Below are 18,443 nucleotides of genomic sequence, written 5' to 3' on the forward strand. Positions count from 1 at the left end.
TCTGCTGCTCATCCCACAAATGCATGTTCCTTACAAATGTGGTTCCATTTAAAAGGGAAATAAACAGGCTTTCCAACGGTATAAGATTTATTGCCAAGAAGCATTGTTACAACAAAGAAATACTCTACCAAACACAAATTTCCTTACTTTTTGTGCTCGGTATAAATTCCAATCTTTTGAGGCTCTTGTTCTTGGTCCATCTCCCTCAGCCATGAATAGACTCGGTTCAGTCCAGATCATGACACTCTATCGGCCTCCTGGCTGTTATTCATTATTTCTTGAAGAATTTGGAGAATTTGTCTCAGGTCTTGTTACTCGCTCTGATGAGATTCTAATTCTTGGTGATTTCAATATTCATCTGAATAAGGCTGCTGATCCTCTAAGTAAAGCCTTTCTGACACTAGTTGATACTTTTGGGTTCACTCAGTTTGTTCAAGAGTCGACTCATGGCAGTGGCAACACCGTTGATTTGGTTTTATCTAAAGGAATAGCTGTTTCTGATCTGAATGTCTTACCAACCACATCTGCCGTGTCAGATCATTTTCTCATCAAATTTGAAGCATTATTGGCCTGTCCAGTTAATGTCAGCACAGATGTAATTGCCACTCGCCACATTGGTCCCTCCACTGTAGCTGCATTTGGCCAGCAGCTGCCTGAAGTCTTGGCTCCTTTCACTGTGGTAAATGACCCTGTTGAAAATTTCACTAGTGACTTAAATGTGGCCCTCTCTAGTCTCCTCGATTCAGTTGCACCTCTCACTACCAGAGCTAGGCGACTAAAGAGGCCTACACCCTCGTTTACCAATGAGAAACGTGCTCTTAATCGGACCTGCAGGAGACTGGAACGTAAATGGCGAAAATCAAAATTGGAAGTTTTTTACCTATCTTGGCATGAGTATTTATTGAAATACAAACGTGCTTTATCTGCTGCAAAAACAGCATATCTCTCTCACTTACTCAATATTAATAAACGTAACATAACTAAACTTTCTTCTTTTAAATTCGGATAAAACCGAGATGCTGGTCATTGGCCCTGCTAGACACAGACACCAATTTGATCAAGTAACGATAAGAATCGACAACTCTGTGGTTTCACAAAGTGTGGCAGACAAAAATCTTGGTGTTATGTTTGATCCCAGCCTTTCCTTTGATAAGCACATTAAAGAAATCACCAAGACTGCCTTTTTTCATTTATGTAACATAGCTAAAATTCAGTCTTTCCTGTCCATGGCTAGTACAGAGATTCTAATACATGCATTTGTTTCATCCAGACTTGATTACTGTAATGTTCTGTTCTCAGATCTGCCACATGCTAGTACTAAAAGTCTACAGATGGTTCAGAATGCTGCTGCTAGAGGGTAATACGGGGATTCGAACCGGTGATCTCCGTGTTAGTAGGGAATGGAATAGACCGCTATGCTACCCGGACGCAGCTATCGTCTTTTAAGAGGGTCTATGTCTCAATGTATTCATGACTGTAGGTCTTAGCAGCAATCTCTTGGACTCATCCTGCCGACATTAATGTTTCTAAACTTTTCTGAAAGCACCACACCATTCTAACCTTCTGGCTTTATCTCTGTGCACAAGTGCCCATGTTGTGTGCCTGTCCCCCTTTCTCTTTTTCTCTCTCTCTGTCTCTCTCTGGACTGGACTGCAAATACTGAATTTTTTATTTACTTTAATTTGAATAATATAATTAAGATGTTTGAAAATTCTTAATTTTGTAATTTTATACTGTTAATTTTTAGATATTTTTAGCTTTAACTTTTAACTTGTTTTGTCATATTCTAAAGCTTCTCTCACTTTTCAGGACCAAATCTGACCATGGGAACACCTTTTTTCTCTTTCTCTCTCTCAATCAACCGCCTGATGACCGCCTGTTGCTCTTCCTGAGGTTTCTCCCATTCTTTTACCGATAAGGTCTTTCTTCAGGAGTTTTGCTTTATTCGTTTCCAGGTTCCAAGGATAGAGGGTGTCGTGTATGGTTGTATATTGTCCTGGCTGCAAAGCCCTTTGGGGCTCCCTTGTTATTTTGGGTTATACAAACCGACTTAACATGTACATTTGAAACAAATCAAAGACAACTTTGAATCAAAGTTCACATCCAAACTCACATCAAAATCACAAACAAATTCATGTAATAGTTCACATCCAAAACTGAATCGAAACCAAATCTACACATTTTCAAATAAACATCCATCCATCCATCCATCCATCCATCCATCCATCCATCCATCCATCCATCCATCCATCCATCCATTATCCTGCTCTCAGGGTCGCGGGGATGCCGGAGCCTATCCCAGCAGTTATTGGATGGCAGGTGAGGAGACACCCTGCACAGGCCACCAGGCCATCACACAGGGCCGACATACACACACACACACACACACACGTTCATTCCTAGGGACAATTTAGTACGGTCGAGTCACCTGACCTCCATGTCTTTGATTCACCTGACCTACATGTCTTTGGACTGTGGGAGGAAACCGGAGCGCCGGGAGGAAACCCACACAGACACGGGGAGAACATGTAAACTCCACACAGAGGACGACCCAGAACGACTAACAAGGTCTGACTATCCCAGGGCTCGAACCCAGAACCTTGTTGCTGTGAGGCCACTATGCTAACCACTGCACCACCATGCTGCCTCAAATAAACATTCACGTCCAAATTCATATCAAAATAGAATCCAAATTGGAATCAAAGTTCACATCCAAAACTGAACCAAAATTGAATCCAAATTCTAATAAATAACATCAAATCAGATTTAGTTAGCATAACTGAAGTTAAAGTATAAGGCCGGTGCATTTTTATGTTCTCCATATTGTCGACATGGTCTACAATATTTAAACCAACAATGATTTTCTCTTACTCACCAGCAGCCGCGCTGTAGCCAACATCAGAGGCAGCGACATCCATCATGCGAGCCAGTGAACTTCACTGTACTCCAAACACCACTTTAACCAGGTCACAGAGGTGTAGCACGATGTGGCCAACCCAACTCATCATGAACTTCACTGTACTCCAAACACCAGGTTAACCAGGTCACAGAGGTGTAGCACGATGTGGCCAACCCAACTCATCATGAACCTCACTGTACTCCAAACACCAGGTTAACCAGGTCACAGAGGTGTAGCACGATGTGGCCAACCCAGCTCATCATGAACTCCACTGTACTCCAAACACCAGGTTAACCAGGTCATAGAGGTGTAGCACGATGTGGCCAATCCAGCTCATCATGAACTCCACTGTACTCCAAACACCAGGTTAACCAGGTCACAGAGGTGTAGCACGATGTGGCCAACCCAGCTCATCATAAACTCCACTGTACTCCAAACACCACTTTAACCAGGTCATAGAGGTGTAGCCCGATGTAGCCAACCCAACTAATCATGAACTCCACTGTACTCCAAACACCAGGTTAACCAGGTCACATAGGTGTAGCACGATGTGGCCAACCCAGCTCATCATGAACTCCACTATACTCCAAACACCACTTTAACCAGGTCATAGAGGTGTAGCACGATGTGGCCAACCCAACTCATCATGAACTCCACTATACTCCAAACACCACTTTAACCAGGTCATAGAGGTGTAGCACGATGTGGCCAACCCAGCTCATCATGAACTCCACTATACTCCAAACACCAGGTTAACCAGGTCACAGAGGTGTAGCACGATGTGGCCAACCCAACTCATCATGAACTCCACTATACTCCAAACACCAGGTTAACCAGGTCACAGAGGTGTAGCCTGATGTGGCCAACCCAGCTCATCATGAACTCCACTGTACTCCAAACACCAGGTTAACCAAGTCACAGAGGTGTAGCCTGATGTGGCCCACCCAGCTCATCATGAACTCCACTGTACTCCAAACACCACTTTAACCAGGTCACAGAGGTGTATCCTGATGTGGCCAACCCAGCTCATCATGAACTCCACTGTACTCCAAACACCAGGTTAACCAAGTCACAGAGGTGTAGCCCGATATGGCCAACCCAGCTCATCATGAACTCCACTGTACTCCAAACACCACTTTAACCAGGTCACAGAGGTGTAGCCCGATGTGGCCAACCCAGCTCATCATGAACTCCACTGTACTCCAAACACCAGGTTAACCAAGTCACAGAGGTGTAGCCTGATGTGGCCCACCCAGCTCATCAGTACAAATAACGTGGTTCTCTCTGAATGTGTTCACAGACGGCCACAGCAGCAAGGGTTTTTCATATAAACAGACACGGCACGTGGTCAGGAACTAAACAGCGTGCCGACACAAGAGCAATGCAGGATTTAAAGGATTGGCTGCATGAAGCTGAAACAGTAACAACAGTGTCGATGACTAACGTTTCTACAGAGGTGTCCCTTATCCAATGTGAGGGTCTAAGGACAGGATGTTGTGCTGCTTTAAAGCCCCCTGAGGCACATGTGTAATTTGGGATAATAATTTGGGGGCTATACAAATAAAATTGACATGACTTGACTTGACCAGGATCATTTCATAAGTAACGACTACAAAGGAGGGCAAGAACCCACTATGCAGCTCTACAATGAACTGCTGTGCCAGCAATGACAACAACTGATCCAATACAGCTGATGTTACAGTAGGTTATTTGTGCCATAGTATGTGGAAAAAGGCTAGTCAAGTTAAACTTATTTGAATAAAGGTTGTTACTGGAAAAGTTATCAGAAATAAAAAAGCAAGTACACCAGTTACTTTACTCAGCAGACAATGTGCTGTCTGGATCAGCTGGGACACGGTTACAACTCCAGATGATTTTGTCTACTCATCAAAGTCAAGGTGTTGTGTCACTCAAGTAGGTTCACCACGTTCGGCACCTCGGACCTCCTGGAATATTGGGTCCAGGATGTCCCATTCCATGCAGCATCTGCATCATTTCTCCATTGGCATTGCTGAGCAATGACTTCTGCTGGACCACCAATCTCCAATAGTTCTTTCTTGAGCTTGCATATCAATTGTGATTGTAGTGACCACAATCCTTTCTTTTCGTCTTTCCCTCAGTCCTTTATTGTTGTACTTCCTCTTTGGAATACTCCCAACATTGAATACAGTTGGAGGAGCCATATTGAAGGGGTCCTCCAAATCTGGTGGTTTCATCTTCTCCATTGTCATTTTTTTCTTCAAAATCATTGTAGTGATCAGACTCTGACCCAGACAATGTTATGTGTGCAAAGAACTTTGTGAAGAGTGAAAATTATACCTACAATGTAAGTGTGCAGTACCCAATAGCAATCCCGCCTGTGTTACCGTCCGCTCTTGTATCACCATGCTGCACCGTCTCTGAGCATGTACAGTGTCTTTTTACATAAACAGGAAACGCGTTGCCGTCACAATGTCCGTGTCATTCGTAATGATGAGTTTTACTGGCCAAAACAAGGACACAGCTCTGTGACCTGGTTACACCAGACTGTTGTGAATTAAAATGGTGAATACCTTAATATTAACAAGTAAATAAGTTGACTTAAGTATGCTTATGTTTGACAAGCATGTTTACATGAGCGATCCCTGCTGTATCATTGTTTCATTGTACAGACTTTTATTTTGAAGTGCATCTCTTCCAGAATACTTCTTTCCTGTTTGATTAGTACCTTGAGTGAGTGATTTCTGACGATGCGGTTAGAGAAGAAAAAATGACACCGTCTCTGAAGTTGGCTACAACACGGCTATTGGTTTCAGTCTTCTCATAGACCATGTTGACAATAAAAACACACCGAAATCCAGACAGAAAGACAGACCGACCGACAAGACAGACAGACCAATGGATGGATGGATGGATGGATGGATGGATGGATGGATGGATGGATGGATGGATGGATGGATGGATGGATGGATAGATAGATAGATAGATAGATAGATAGATAGATAGATAGATAGATAGATAGATAGATAGATAGATAGATAGATAGATAGATAGATAGATAGATAGATAGATAGATAGATAGATAGATAGATAGATAGATAGATAGATAGATAGATGGATGGATGGATGGATGGATGGATGGATGGATGGATGGATGGATGGATGGAGGGAGGGAGGGAGGGAGGGAGGGAGGGAGGGAGGGACAGACAGACAGACAGACAGACAGACAGACAGACAGACAGACAGATAGATAGATAGATAGATAGATAGATAGATAGATAGATAGATAGATAGATAGATAGATAGATAGATAGATATAGTGTATACCTGCAGGGCAGCCTTCTGTTGGGCAGCGATATGTTGCTGCTCGGCGTTATCTCTTAACTCTTGCAGACTTGGTCTGGAGAGAGAGATACTGAGAGAGATGGAGAAAAACAGAGAGAAAGAGATAGTGGATGAGAAACAGAGACAGAAAGAGAGAAAGAAACAGACAGAAAAGAAATTGCTTTTAATATCTGTATAAAAGTTAATAACAGGTAGGTTAGTAATAAAGTAAAGTTTTGTTTATATAGCACTTTTAAAAGCACACAGTTACAAAGTGCTTTACACTCAGTCCAGAAAAAGACAAGTAAATACATAAAATAAACTGAATGAATATACAACATGGCACAAGGAGTAACATACCTAGCTAAAAATTAACCAAAACAGAGGGCAGGGGTGGGAATCTATAAAAAGGCTTTCCTAGAGAGGTGGTTTTTATAAGCCACTTAAAACAGTCCAAAGATTCAGCAAATCTAATGGATTGGGGAAGATTATTCCAGAGGCTTGGGGCTTTACAGTTGGAGTGGGGGATGGATAAAAGACCGAGCTTTGAGGATTGGAGTGGTCCGGAAGGGGAATGAGGAATGAGAAGATCAGAAATGTAACAGGGCAAGCTCATGCAGTGCTTTGAAAGTCAGCAATAAGATCTTATAGATTATTCTGAATTGTACGGGAAGCCAATGGAGGGATGCAAGAATAGGGGTAATATGGGACCTACGGCTAGTTCTAGTTAGTAATCTAGTTCTAGCTAGTAGTCTAGTTCTAGCTAGCAGTCTAGTTCTAGCTAGCAGTCTAGTTCTAGCTAGTAGTCTAGTTCTAGCTAGCAGTCTAGTTCTAGCTAGTAGTCCACTTCTGGTTAGTAGTCTAGTTCTAGTTAGTAGTCTAATTCTAGCTAGTAGTCTAGCAGCTGCATTCTGAACCAACTGTAGATGATTTAAAGTAGCTTGGTTGAGGCCAGAGTAGGGGGAGTTACAGTAATCTAGATGGGAGAAAATGAAAGTGTGAATTAATATTTTGATATCCTTAAAAGACCAAATCTTTCTGATTTTGCGATATTTCTTAGCTGAAGAAAACAGGATTGGACAAGCTTAAGAACATGGTGATCAAAAGACATATTCTGGTCAAAGATGATACCAAGATTTTTAACGGTAGGTTTGATGTTTGAATGAAGTGGATCAATAAACTGAATAACTGCAGTGGGAAAGTTATCAGGGCCAGTTAAGAGAACTTCAGTTTTGTCTGGGTTTAGATGGAGGAAATTAAGGGACATCCGGTCTTTGGTGGTAGCTAAGCAATCATGGAGGACAGTTGATTCAGGTTATTGGGTTTGGGAGAGAAATAAATCTGAGAGTCATCGGCATAACAGTGATATGACATGTCTTGAAAGTGACTAAAGAAATGACCCAGAAGAAGCATGTATAAAGAGAAGAGAATTGGCTGAAGGACAGACCCCTGAGGGACTCCACACAGTAGGGGAGCTGACAAGGATACATGATTGTTAATACAAACATTAAAATATCTATTTTGGGACTTCCGGTGGAGACAGGAATGGAGTAGACGCATTTGCTGCACTCTCCCACGACTTAAAAATCCATAACTTTTTATAACCCAAATCTTTAATTTTTTTAGTAAGGGCAGACGCTGTCTATAATCTGCACTACGGCATCCAAAACAAAACATAATAAAAAAAGAAGATGGCAAAAAAGACGAATATTCCACCAATGTGAGAGGGATTATTAGCACGCAGGCCCTTGCTAACTTGCTGGAAGAACACCGTGAGTTTATATCGTCGGCCCTTTCTCAGTCAGCGTACAGGCAACAGTCACTGATTATGGTGAGCAAATTATAAGTCTGGAGACAAATGTTAACCGAGGAACGTATGCAAGCCCTTGAAGCCTCATGCTCTACCCTAGCTGATGCCTGTGCTAAACTCAAGGCTAAAAATGCTGACCTGTAGGTATGAAGCTGGCGTAATAATGTCAGGATTGTTGGCCTACCAGAGTCCATTGATGATCCACGACCCACACCCTTCTTTTCTGAAGCCCTAGTGGAGATTTTCAGTGACCAAGTGCTACCGGCTCCCCCGGAACTGGACCGAGCGCATCGTACCCTATCTGCTAAACCACGACAATGGGACAAGCCCACACTGGTGATTGTATGCTTCCAACAATATTGTTATATCTTGGTTGATGAACCAAGCACGCATTTATCAATGTTTAATTTCTTTTAATGAACGTCTTGCAGCATGGAACATTATTACAAGTGCATCACTGTCTGGCTAGTCTGAACTGGTCTAGCACTCTGCAGTTATACTGTATCATCTAACTAATGGTAAGGTAGGAGCGCCCTCTAGCGGCCTGGGGGTATAACATGTATATCTAGTTCAAGATACCACACCCCCCCCCTTTTATCTGAAATTAGTAATGCAATTCTATTCAGCTAACTAAACATACTGTTCTCTCTAACACAGTTGTTTCAACATCACATTGCAATATCACAATGAACTGGAACTTTTTTTCTTCTAACTAGGAAGGTACGTCCTTCCAGTGAGATCAGAGCGCATTGTTGCTCCATTCGTTGAAAAGATCTCACTACTTTCTAACAAAGTCTTTGAGGTGTGAGGGTGAATGTCTCTCTCTTCCTGAACGCCTCACCTCAGTCACCACAGGTAAGGCCGGTCTCTTCTGCACTTCAGAAGCAGGCGGCGGCTCTGGTAACTGTAGGTGGTTCTTCACTCACATCCGATGCTGTAGGTAGAAGGCCCGTAGAACCTCCCTCAGTGCTCACCACTGGCACCGGGTCTCGTCCAGTCACCTCACTAGGTGCGGTGTGTGTCAGTCTGGTTCGAACTTGATCCACATGCCTCTTCATGGTTTCACCACTTCCAACAGTGACAGTATAGGACACTGGACCTGATGAGCTCTCGACGACGGCAGGGATCCATTTGGGACCGTAAGAGTAGTTCCGAATGAATACTTCATCTCCAGGTGCAAAACTACCAAACTTGATTTCAACAGACAAACTGGTTTCATGATGAGAAGGACCTCCTCTTATAACAATAGAAGGCTGCTCCATATAATTGGCTCCCCCAACCCTCATACTCCTGAGGTGGTAATATCTTTAGATGTGGAAAAAGCGTTCGACAGGGTTGAGAGGAGATACGTTTATTATGTCTTAGAAAGGTTTGGTTTTAGCTCCGACTTTATTGCATGGATTAGACTACTCTATGAAACTCCTGTTGCTTGTGTTCTCACCAATGGCGTGAGATCTCCCCCCTTCGCGCTCCACTGTGGCACCAGACAGGGGTCTCTCTCCCCTCTTAATTGCTATTGCAATCGAACCCCTAGCCATTTGGCTTGGAGAGGAGAGGAGTTTTCAGGGCATCACCAGGATGGGTATCACTTACAAACTGTCCTTATACGCAGACGATCTGCTTTTATGTGCCTCCAAACCAGTTTCATCCTTCCCAGTTGTCAAAGACATTTTAATTCAATTCGGCAAATACTCTGGATATAAGTTAAATTTCCAGAAAAGTGAACTCCTCCTCATCAATGCTTTGTCCAAGAAAATACCACAATCTGCCCTCCCATTCAGAGTAGTCTCTGAAGTTTTTAAATACTTGGGAGTGTTTATCACCACCTTATTTAATGACCTTTTTGCCAAAAACTTTCAAACCCTTGTCGATAAATGTAAAGTTGATATAATTCGCTGGTCCTCTCTCCCCTTGTCCTTAATTGGCCGTGTCAACCTTATAAAGATGTTGATCCTCCCCAAATTCCTATACCTATTTCAACACATTCCAATTTTTATGAAAAAGTCTTTCTTTCATCAGCTAGATAAGATGGTGTCCTCATTCCTATGGACTAACAAACTGCCACGCATTAAAAAAGCCATTTTGCAACTCCACAGAAAGTCAGGTGGTCTGGCACTGCCCAATTTTATTTAGTATTACTGGGCATGCAATATTGGAAAATTACACTGTTGGATCGATAACAGGGCTGAGACACGTCCCCCAGGGCCCAAATGGAGCTATACTGTCTTCAAAGCTGTCCCTCCAGTCTGTCATTACTGCACAACTCCCCCTTAAAATTCATAATATTTCCCAAAATCCAGTCGTTACCAACTCAATTAAGATATGGATGGGGGGCGTGGCCGGGACGTCGAGGATGTAGGACACGTTTCTCTATTGCTCCTGAGTTAGTGACCAAATTTATATATTTAATCTCGCTAAATCGTGCATGTCTTTGGTGGTCAAGCGTCTAAAGAGTCCTTTAAACGATTCACACTATATTTGAGGACTTTGAAGGTGAAATGACATCTAATCGACCGAAAACGGAGTCTGCAAGAGCAGGCCGCAATAAGCCTGCACCCTCTCCTGAATCTGATCCGCTCCCAACATCGGGTGCTACAGCTAGTGCTGACAGCATGACAGTACTGACCGCGGAAATGCTACAATCCATGATGGGCTCCCTCAAAACCGATATTTTCAGTAAGATTGACACTTCAGCTACCACTCTCAGATCAGAGATGATACTGGTCAAAGACGAGCTTAAAAGATCTATCGAGAGGATCCAGAATAAACTCGACGCACATGGAGTCGTTTTATCGGAGCTGGAGCGCAGTGCTACAGATCACAGCACTCGGATTACCGAGCTAGAGGCGAACGTCGGCTCACTAACAACTAGGGTGACATACCTGGACAACAGATGCGAGGACCTGGAAGGTAGAATGCGGAGGAACAACATCCGTCTTCTGGGAATACCGGAGGGAGTAGAGGGCCCGCGACCGACAGAATTCGTAGCCGGGCTGCTTCAGGAGCTGCTCGGCCTGGATGAGAAGCCGCTGCTAGACCGGGCCCATCGCACCCTGCGGAGCCGACCCCGGGAGGGTGAACCTCCGCGACCATTTGTCATCAGGGTGCATTTCTTTCACGTCCGGAACGACATGCTGAAGAGATCTGGAGATGCGTCTCCTCTCCTCTACAAGGGCAGAAGAGTCTCGATATTTCCGGACTACACCACGGCTGTGGCCAAGAAGCGGGCTAGCTTCGGAGATGTGAAGCGCCAGCTGCGCGCCTGTCCCGGCGTGAAGTATGGTCTCATCTACCCTGCGGTTCTGAGACTGACCCTGCCGGACAGCTCCACACACAGGTTTGAGGACCCGGCTGTTGCGGCCGATTTCATCAAAAACAGGGTGAAAAAAGCTGTCATGCCACCGCCGGGTCTGTAGCTCAAAATATCAGTTGGCTGGTCTGGTTAGCAGGCTAGTTAGCGGGCTAGCTGGTAGGCAGATTAGCTAGTGAAGTTGGTCTTACAGTGCTCATTGTTGACATTTGAACGCAGGTGTTTTTTTATTTTCAGTACATGTTGGAGAGTGAAGCTAGCCTTGCAGTGCTCATTGTTGACACTTGAATGTAGTGGGTTTTTTATTTTTATTTTCAATACATGTTGATGAGTATACAGCGGACTACTCACATTAAGGTGATATAATGTGGAGATATATTTTATTCCACTTACATTACTGCCTACTATTTGTGTCATTCTCATTTCATTTTGTTTTGATCTGAGCTGCCTGCACTGCCAGTATTTGGTTGTTTACATGGTTGAAGTTCAATTTTGCCACTTTATAGATTTTGTACCTCTCTTAACTGAGTTAGTTTTCCTCGGGTCCTAATGTTATTGGAGACCGACTTATGCACATTCGCTTTATTCTAGTTCAATGGTCACAAATCTCAGGTAGCTAAGAGTAAGCTAGCTAAGTTGGTATGCGTTGCTCTAAAGGTTTTTTGTATTTTGGGGTTTGCTTGCATCTCAGTTGGGGAGATGCTTCGGCAAGAGGGATTTTGTGGGAGGGTTTTTTTCCTTCTGTATTTGTGTTTTGTTTTCTTGTGTTTTTGTCACTTGTTTTTGTTTTTTGAATTTGCACTATTGAGGTCAGCCAAAATATTTAATTTGCATTATGCCTTGTCCTTAACATGTCCTCTCTCTCTTAAGACATGACTCAGCCTGACGTAGCTCATCCTGCTGGAGGGAATGGTTTTAATTTTCTCACTTGGAATTGTAGGGGCATTAACAACCCAGTTAAACGCAGTAGGGTTCTCCACCACCTCCATCAGTTGAAAGCTCACATTATCTTCCTCCAAGAAACTCATCTCAAGGTATCACAACACTCAATACTTAGGTGCAGATGGGTGGGTCAGGTGTTCCATTCCTCATTTCAGAGTAGGTCAAGAGGGGTGGCTATCTTACTTCACAAATCAGTACCTTTTACATGTTCTAATGTGATAGCTGATCCCAATGGTAGATATGTAATTGTCAGTGGTAGGTTATTCGATACGAAGGTGGTTCTTGTTAATGTTTATGGTCCTAATTGGGACAATGGTGATTTTTTCAAATCGGTTTTCTCCACACTCCCTGATATGTCCTCCCATATGCTGATCATAGGCGGTGACTTTAACTGCTGGTTGGACCCACATTTGGATCGATCCTCCACTAAATCTACTACTTTATCAACCTCAGCTGGGGTTGTCCGTACCTTTATGTCTGATTTCGCTGTTTCAGACCCTTGGAGAACATTTAATCCATCTGGGAGGGCATACTCTTTTTTCTCTTCGGTACACCACACTTTTACGCGCATAGACTACTTCCTTGTAGATGATAGACTTCTCCATTCCATATCTTCGTGCTTATATAATCCAATTGTGGTTTCGGACCATGCCCCTGTCACTATGGGAGTAGTCTTTCAAACAGCTAATAATCAGAGACCGCCTTGGCGGCTTAACACTCAATTACTCAGTAACGAAAATTTTATTAACTTTGCTTCGGCCCAAATTGACTTTTTTATGGATACAAATAGAACCCCAGGTATCTCTGCGTCTACCCTATGGGAAACTTTGAAAGCTTATCTTAGAGGTGAAATTATTTCCTACACCACATATGAGAACAAACTTATAAAAATAGATTGTCCATGCTAACACGCCGCATTGCCCAATTAGATAACGCATATTCCGTTTCACCATCTCCAGATATTTATAAGGAGTGCTTAACTTTGCAAGCAGAATTTGACACTTTGCTAACAGATCAAGTTACTGAGCTGCTTGTCAAGTCTAGGAGCACCTACTATGAACAGGGAGACAAAGCCAGTAAGTTATTAGCACACAAGTTGCGTCAAGTTTCATCATCACATCAAATTCCCAAAATTCATACATCATCCGGAATATCATTAGACCCTAGGGAGATAAATGATGAGTTCAGAAGTTTCTACCAGTCTCTATATACTTCTGAAAGTGATGCTGATTTATCAGAATTTGATGACTTCTTCCACTCCCTTGATGTACCTTTAGTCAACCAGGATTTGGTTAAAGAATTAGAACAACCAATCACTGTTGAAGAACTGTCTAGAGCTGTCAAATCCCTTCAATCCGGGAGAAGCCCAGGGCCTGACGGTTACTCGACAGAGTTTTATAAAAAGCTTTTCCCCAAAATAGCCCCTATTCTAATTGAAATGTATAATGAAGCATTTGTTAATGGTATTCTTCCACAGACTCTCACTCAAGCGACTATCTGTTTAATTCTTAAAAATAATAAAGACCCTCTTGAATGTGCATCATATCGTCCAATTAGCCTGTTAAATGTTGACTATAAGATTTTAGCCAAACTTCTGGCAACACGCCTGGAAACAGTTCTCCCATCGATTATCTCTCCTGATCAAACAGGATTTATTAGAAATAGACATTCATTCTTCAATCTTAGGCGACTATTTAATATCATGTACAATTCCTCTGACACCAACACCTCGGAGGCCATAATATCCCTGGACGCGGAGAAGGCGTTTGACAGGGCGGAGTGGAAGTACCTTTTCTATACACTAAATAAATTCGGCTTTGGTTCAAAATTCACTACTTGGGTAAGACTTCTGTATGCGTCCCCCCAAGCCTCTGTCAGGACTAATAACACTCAGTCAGGCTGTTTCCCTCTGCAACGGTCAACACGCCAGGGTTGCCCTCTAAGCCCTTTATTGTTTGCTCTCACCATAGAGCCCCTTGCAATAGCACTTCGTTCCAACCCTCTTATCAAAGGTATAGTTAGATACGGACATGAGCACAAGGTGTCTTTATATGCAGATGACTTATTGCTATACACATCTAATCTTTCTGTTTCTGTTCCTGCTGCCCTTGCTACTATTACATCCTTTGGTCATTTATCAGGGTATAAACTGAATCTCAGTAAAAGCGAATTGATGCCGCTTAATGTGACCGCGGAAAAATTCCCATTACATACCTTGCCATTCAAAGTTGCTCATAGTTGTTTCACTTATCTTGGTGTACAGGTCACGAGTCGATTTGAAAACCTTTTTCGGGCCAACTTTTCCTCGCTTTTAACCCGCACTAAGGATGATTTTGAACGCTGGTCAGTGATGCACCTCTCTTTAGTAGCGAGAATTAATTCTGTTAAAATGAACACACTCCCTAAATTTTTATATCTCTTTCAGTGCCTACCGATTTTTCTTCCCAACACATTTTTCAAAAAAATAGACGGCCTAATTCTACCTTTCATATGGGATAAGAAGACTCCTAGGATACGAAAACAGCTCTTGCAGAGACCCAAGTCAGACGGAGGTATGGCGCTACCAGATTTTAGATTTTATTATTGGGCGGCTAATCTTAGGGTCATTCAGTTCTGGTTGCGAGGTGGAGAGATGTCCCCGTCCCCAATTTGGTTAAAGATGGAAGCTGCTTCGTCTGTACCGGCATCATTGTCTTCCCTCGCTCACTCCTCCATTACAGGCCCTTATTCCTCTTTCACCAAGAATGTGTGTGTCAAAACAACATTGAGGATCTGGAATCAATTTAGACGCCATTTTGGGTTTCAGACAACCTCTCTTTCTGCTCCGGTGGCCTCGAACCCTGCTTTTGCCCCATCTATGGTTGATAGTGCTTTCTCAATATGGTCTAGTCTTGGTATAAAAAGGTTTAAAGATCTCTACATTGACAATACATTTAGTACGTTTGAGCAACTAGCAGTTAAATTTGGTCTTCCCAGGCATCATTTTTTTAGATTTTTACAGATCCGGAGTTACGTCCGCAATTTGGATCCTCATTTCCCCACCCTTCCTGGTGAAACACAGTTTGACACCTTTCTTACCCCGCTTCCCACTCTGAAAGGTACCTTGTCAATAATTTATAGACAAATTTGTTCTTTAAGAATTGCCTCACTTAATGACATTAAATCCTCATGGGAGGAGGAACTGGGGGAGGGAATATCTGATGGGCTGTGGGAGAGGGCACTCGGAAGAGTACATACCTCTTCGGTCTGCGCCCGACATGGTCTCAGTCAATGCAAAATCATTCATAGGGCTCATTGGACCAAAGCGAGACTAGCGAAAATTTACAAAGACATAAATCCTAACTGTGTGAGGTGTAACCAGTCTCCTGCTAATCATGTGCACATATTTTGGTGTTGCTCATCTCTTGATGGTTTTTGGAAAGATATTTTTAGCACACTTTCAGAAGTATGTGACACACAGATCAAGCCAGACCCTTTTATTGCGCTATTTGGGGTGCCCTCGCCCACATCGCAACTGACCAATATTAATAAGGATTTTATTGCCTTTGTTACCCTGTTGGCGAGACGATTGGTTTTGCTTAGTTGGAAATCCTCTGTACCCCCTTCTCATGCTCTTTGGATTAAGTCTGTTTTAAATTGTATAAAGCTGGAAAAAATTAGGCACACACTCAAAGGGTCTCTAAACAAATTCTGGGCAATGTGGACCCCCTTCTTTTCTTATGTTAAGCGACTTCATTTCCCTGTTATTCCAGAGTGATGTGTGTGTATATATATATATACATATTTTTTCCTTTTTATTGATGTCCTTGTTGGATGGAGGTGGGGGCGTGGCAAGCTCCGGTGATGAAGGAGACAGGGTGTATGTGTACATGATGTCTGTGAGGCACTGTGCTGGGTTGGCTGGCCTGCGGACAAGTGCATTGGAATATGTGTACTTGTATTTATTTATTTATTTATTATAAAAAAAAATTTTTTTACATTATTTTAGTTAATTTGTTTTGATTTGATTTGATTTTTTTTTCTCCTTTGAGGGTGTGTTTTTATTCCTCATTGTATTCTGGTGTGTTAGTGTATTGTTGGATGTGTTTTGTGTTCATGCTGTACAACTTAAGAGGACAATTATTTTGTAAATGTTGATTGTGCGGAAAATTCAATAAACAAAGTTATAAAAAAAATTAAAAAAAAGATATGGATACAATTCCGTAAGCATTTCAAACTGGACAAACCCTCTACTTTAGCCCCAGTCTTCAAAAAACACCTATTCCCACCTTCTTCCTCCAACCCCATTTTTTGCATTTGGCATGACAAGGGCTTACTTAATATCAAAGATTTCTATAAGGAAGGAATCTTCACCGATTTCACAGAGCTCTCAACCAGGTTTGACCTGCCTACATCCCACGTCTTTCACTTCCTTCAAGCTAGACATTTCATTAAAACCAATTACCACCATTTCCTAAATCACCCCCCTGGATCTGCTGTTGACTCCCTTCTTACTTTGGACCCTGCACAGAAACGCTCAATTTCCATAATTTATGGCTCCATTGACTAACTTAATCCCAATCCAGCAGCCCATTTGAAGGAGATTTGGGAACAGGAAATCGGTGTGTCAGTACATGACAACCAGTGGGATCATATTCTCGATCTGGTCCACTCAGCTTCTATGTGCGCTAGGCATGGTCTACTCCTGAGTAAGGTTCTGTTCAGAGTACACTACACCAATGCCCGATTGGCAAAAATCTACCCAGCTATCAATGATACTTGCAATAGGTGCAAACAATCACCCGCAAACCATACTCACATATTTTGGTCCTGTCCAAAACTGACAGATTTCTGGTGTCAAATTTTTAACACACTTGGGACAGTATTTGGTATGAACCTTAAGCCTGAACCTCTTACAGCCCTATCTGGAGTCCCACCATCTATAGTACCCAATTTGTCTTTGATAAAACAGTGCGTCTTGGCCTTTACAACTCTTTTAGCTAGGCGCCTCATTTTATTTAAGTGGAAACGTGCTCTTCCTCCCTCACACTATAGCTGGCTCAAGGAGATACTATCTCACATCAAACTTGAAAAAATAGGATTCTCACTTAATAACCCCAGTAAATCCCTTGACATGACCTGGAAGCCCTTTATCGATTATTTGAAGATGGCTACCATTCACTCAGATGATAACTAGATGCCCCCCTTTTTTTCTTTTATTTTTATTTTTTATTTTTTATCTTTTTTAATAGCCAGTGGGAAGAATTTGGGTGGGAAATGTTATTGGGTTAATGGGTATAATGAGGGTACTTATTTGCCTCTCACTTGGTGTTTTTTTTGTTTTTGTTTTTTTATAACAAGTGGGTGGGATTGGGTGGGAGGAATTACAGGGCTAATGGGTATATGAAGATCAGGTAAGAATTAACTGGAATAGGGATTGATTACTGTTCTTGTTGCTGCTTTCCCCCCCCTACTGTTCGTAAACCCCACTATAATAGGTTCTGTTTATATAGTATGTATGAAACCAGTTCAATTGGACATTTTGTGTAGATAATGTTTTGTATGCAACACTGGTTCAAAAATAAATAAAAAGATTTTTTAAAATCTATTTGTCAGATAAGAGCGACGCCAATTTAATGTTGTATCAGAAATGCCAACCCAGTTCTCCAACCTATCAAGTAAGATGGCATGATCGATGGTATCAAGGGCAGCAGTTAAATCTAGAAGAATAAGAACAGAGTATTCACCTTCATCAGCATGCATAAGAATGTCATTTGACACTCTTAGTAATACAGTCTCAGGACTTGTGACGAAAGCCGGATTGAAATTCATCAAACATTTTAAGATCCTCAGTCAGCCATAGGATTTAGTCTGCAGCAATTTTTTTAAGGATTTTGGATAAAAAGAAAAAGTGTGGAAATGAAGGATGACCAAAGAGCTGGTCAAGATGAACCTGAAATGGGGAGAGGCACAACATGCTGCCAAGGACTGAGTGCAGTAGAGAAAGCTTATGTCCCACCGAGGATGAAGTGGCGTAAGTAAGTAAGCGTTCCGAGTTGAACATCATGTCTTAACTTTAGCCACATTGCACTGCTTGTCAATGTCACCCTTTCTCTGCTTGACTGTCCAATCAACCACATGACTGAGAGGTTTGTTCATGAAATTCAGAATTCCACTGAATGGGAATGTCCCACTGTATG

At 42.4% G+C, this 18,443-nt stretch overlaps 1 protein-coding gene across 1 annotated transcript in view; it reads right to left on the reverse strand.

Moving 5' to 3' along the window:
• Positions 1–18,443, reverse strand: part of LOC130122158 (SOSS complex subunit C-like) — a 32,081-nt gene that overhangs the window by 6,251 nt on the left and 7,387 nt on the right. Inside the window, exon 3 of the mRNA XM_056291200.1 lies at positions 6,206–6,293. Coding sequence (XP_056147175.1) covers positions 6,206–6,293 — 88 coding nt within the window. The remainder of the gene's footprint in view (positions 1–6,205; positions 6,294–18,443) is intronic.

Source organism: Lampris incognitus, chromosome 12 (genome assembly GCF_029633865.1).
Source record: "Lampris incognitus isolate fLamInc1 chromosome 12, fLamInc1.hap2, whole genome shotgun sequence".
Classification (NCBI taxonomy): Eukaryota; Metazoa; Chordata; class Actinopteri; order Lampriformes; family Lampridae; genus Lampris; species Lampris incognitus.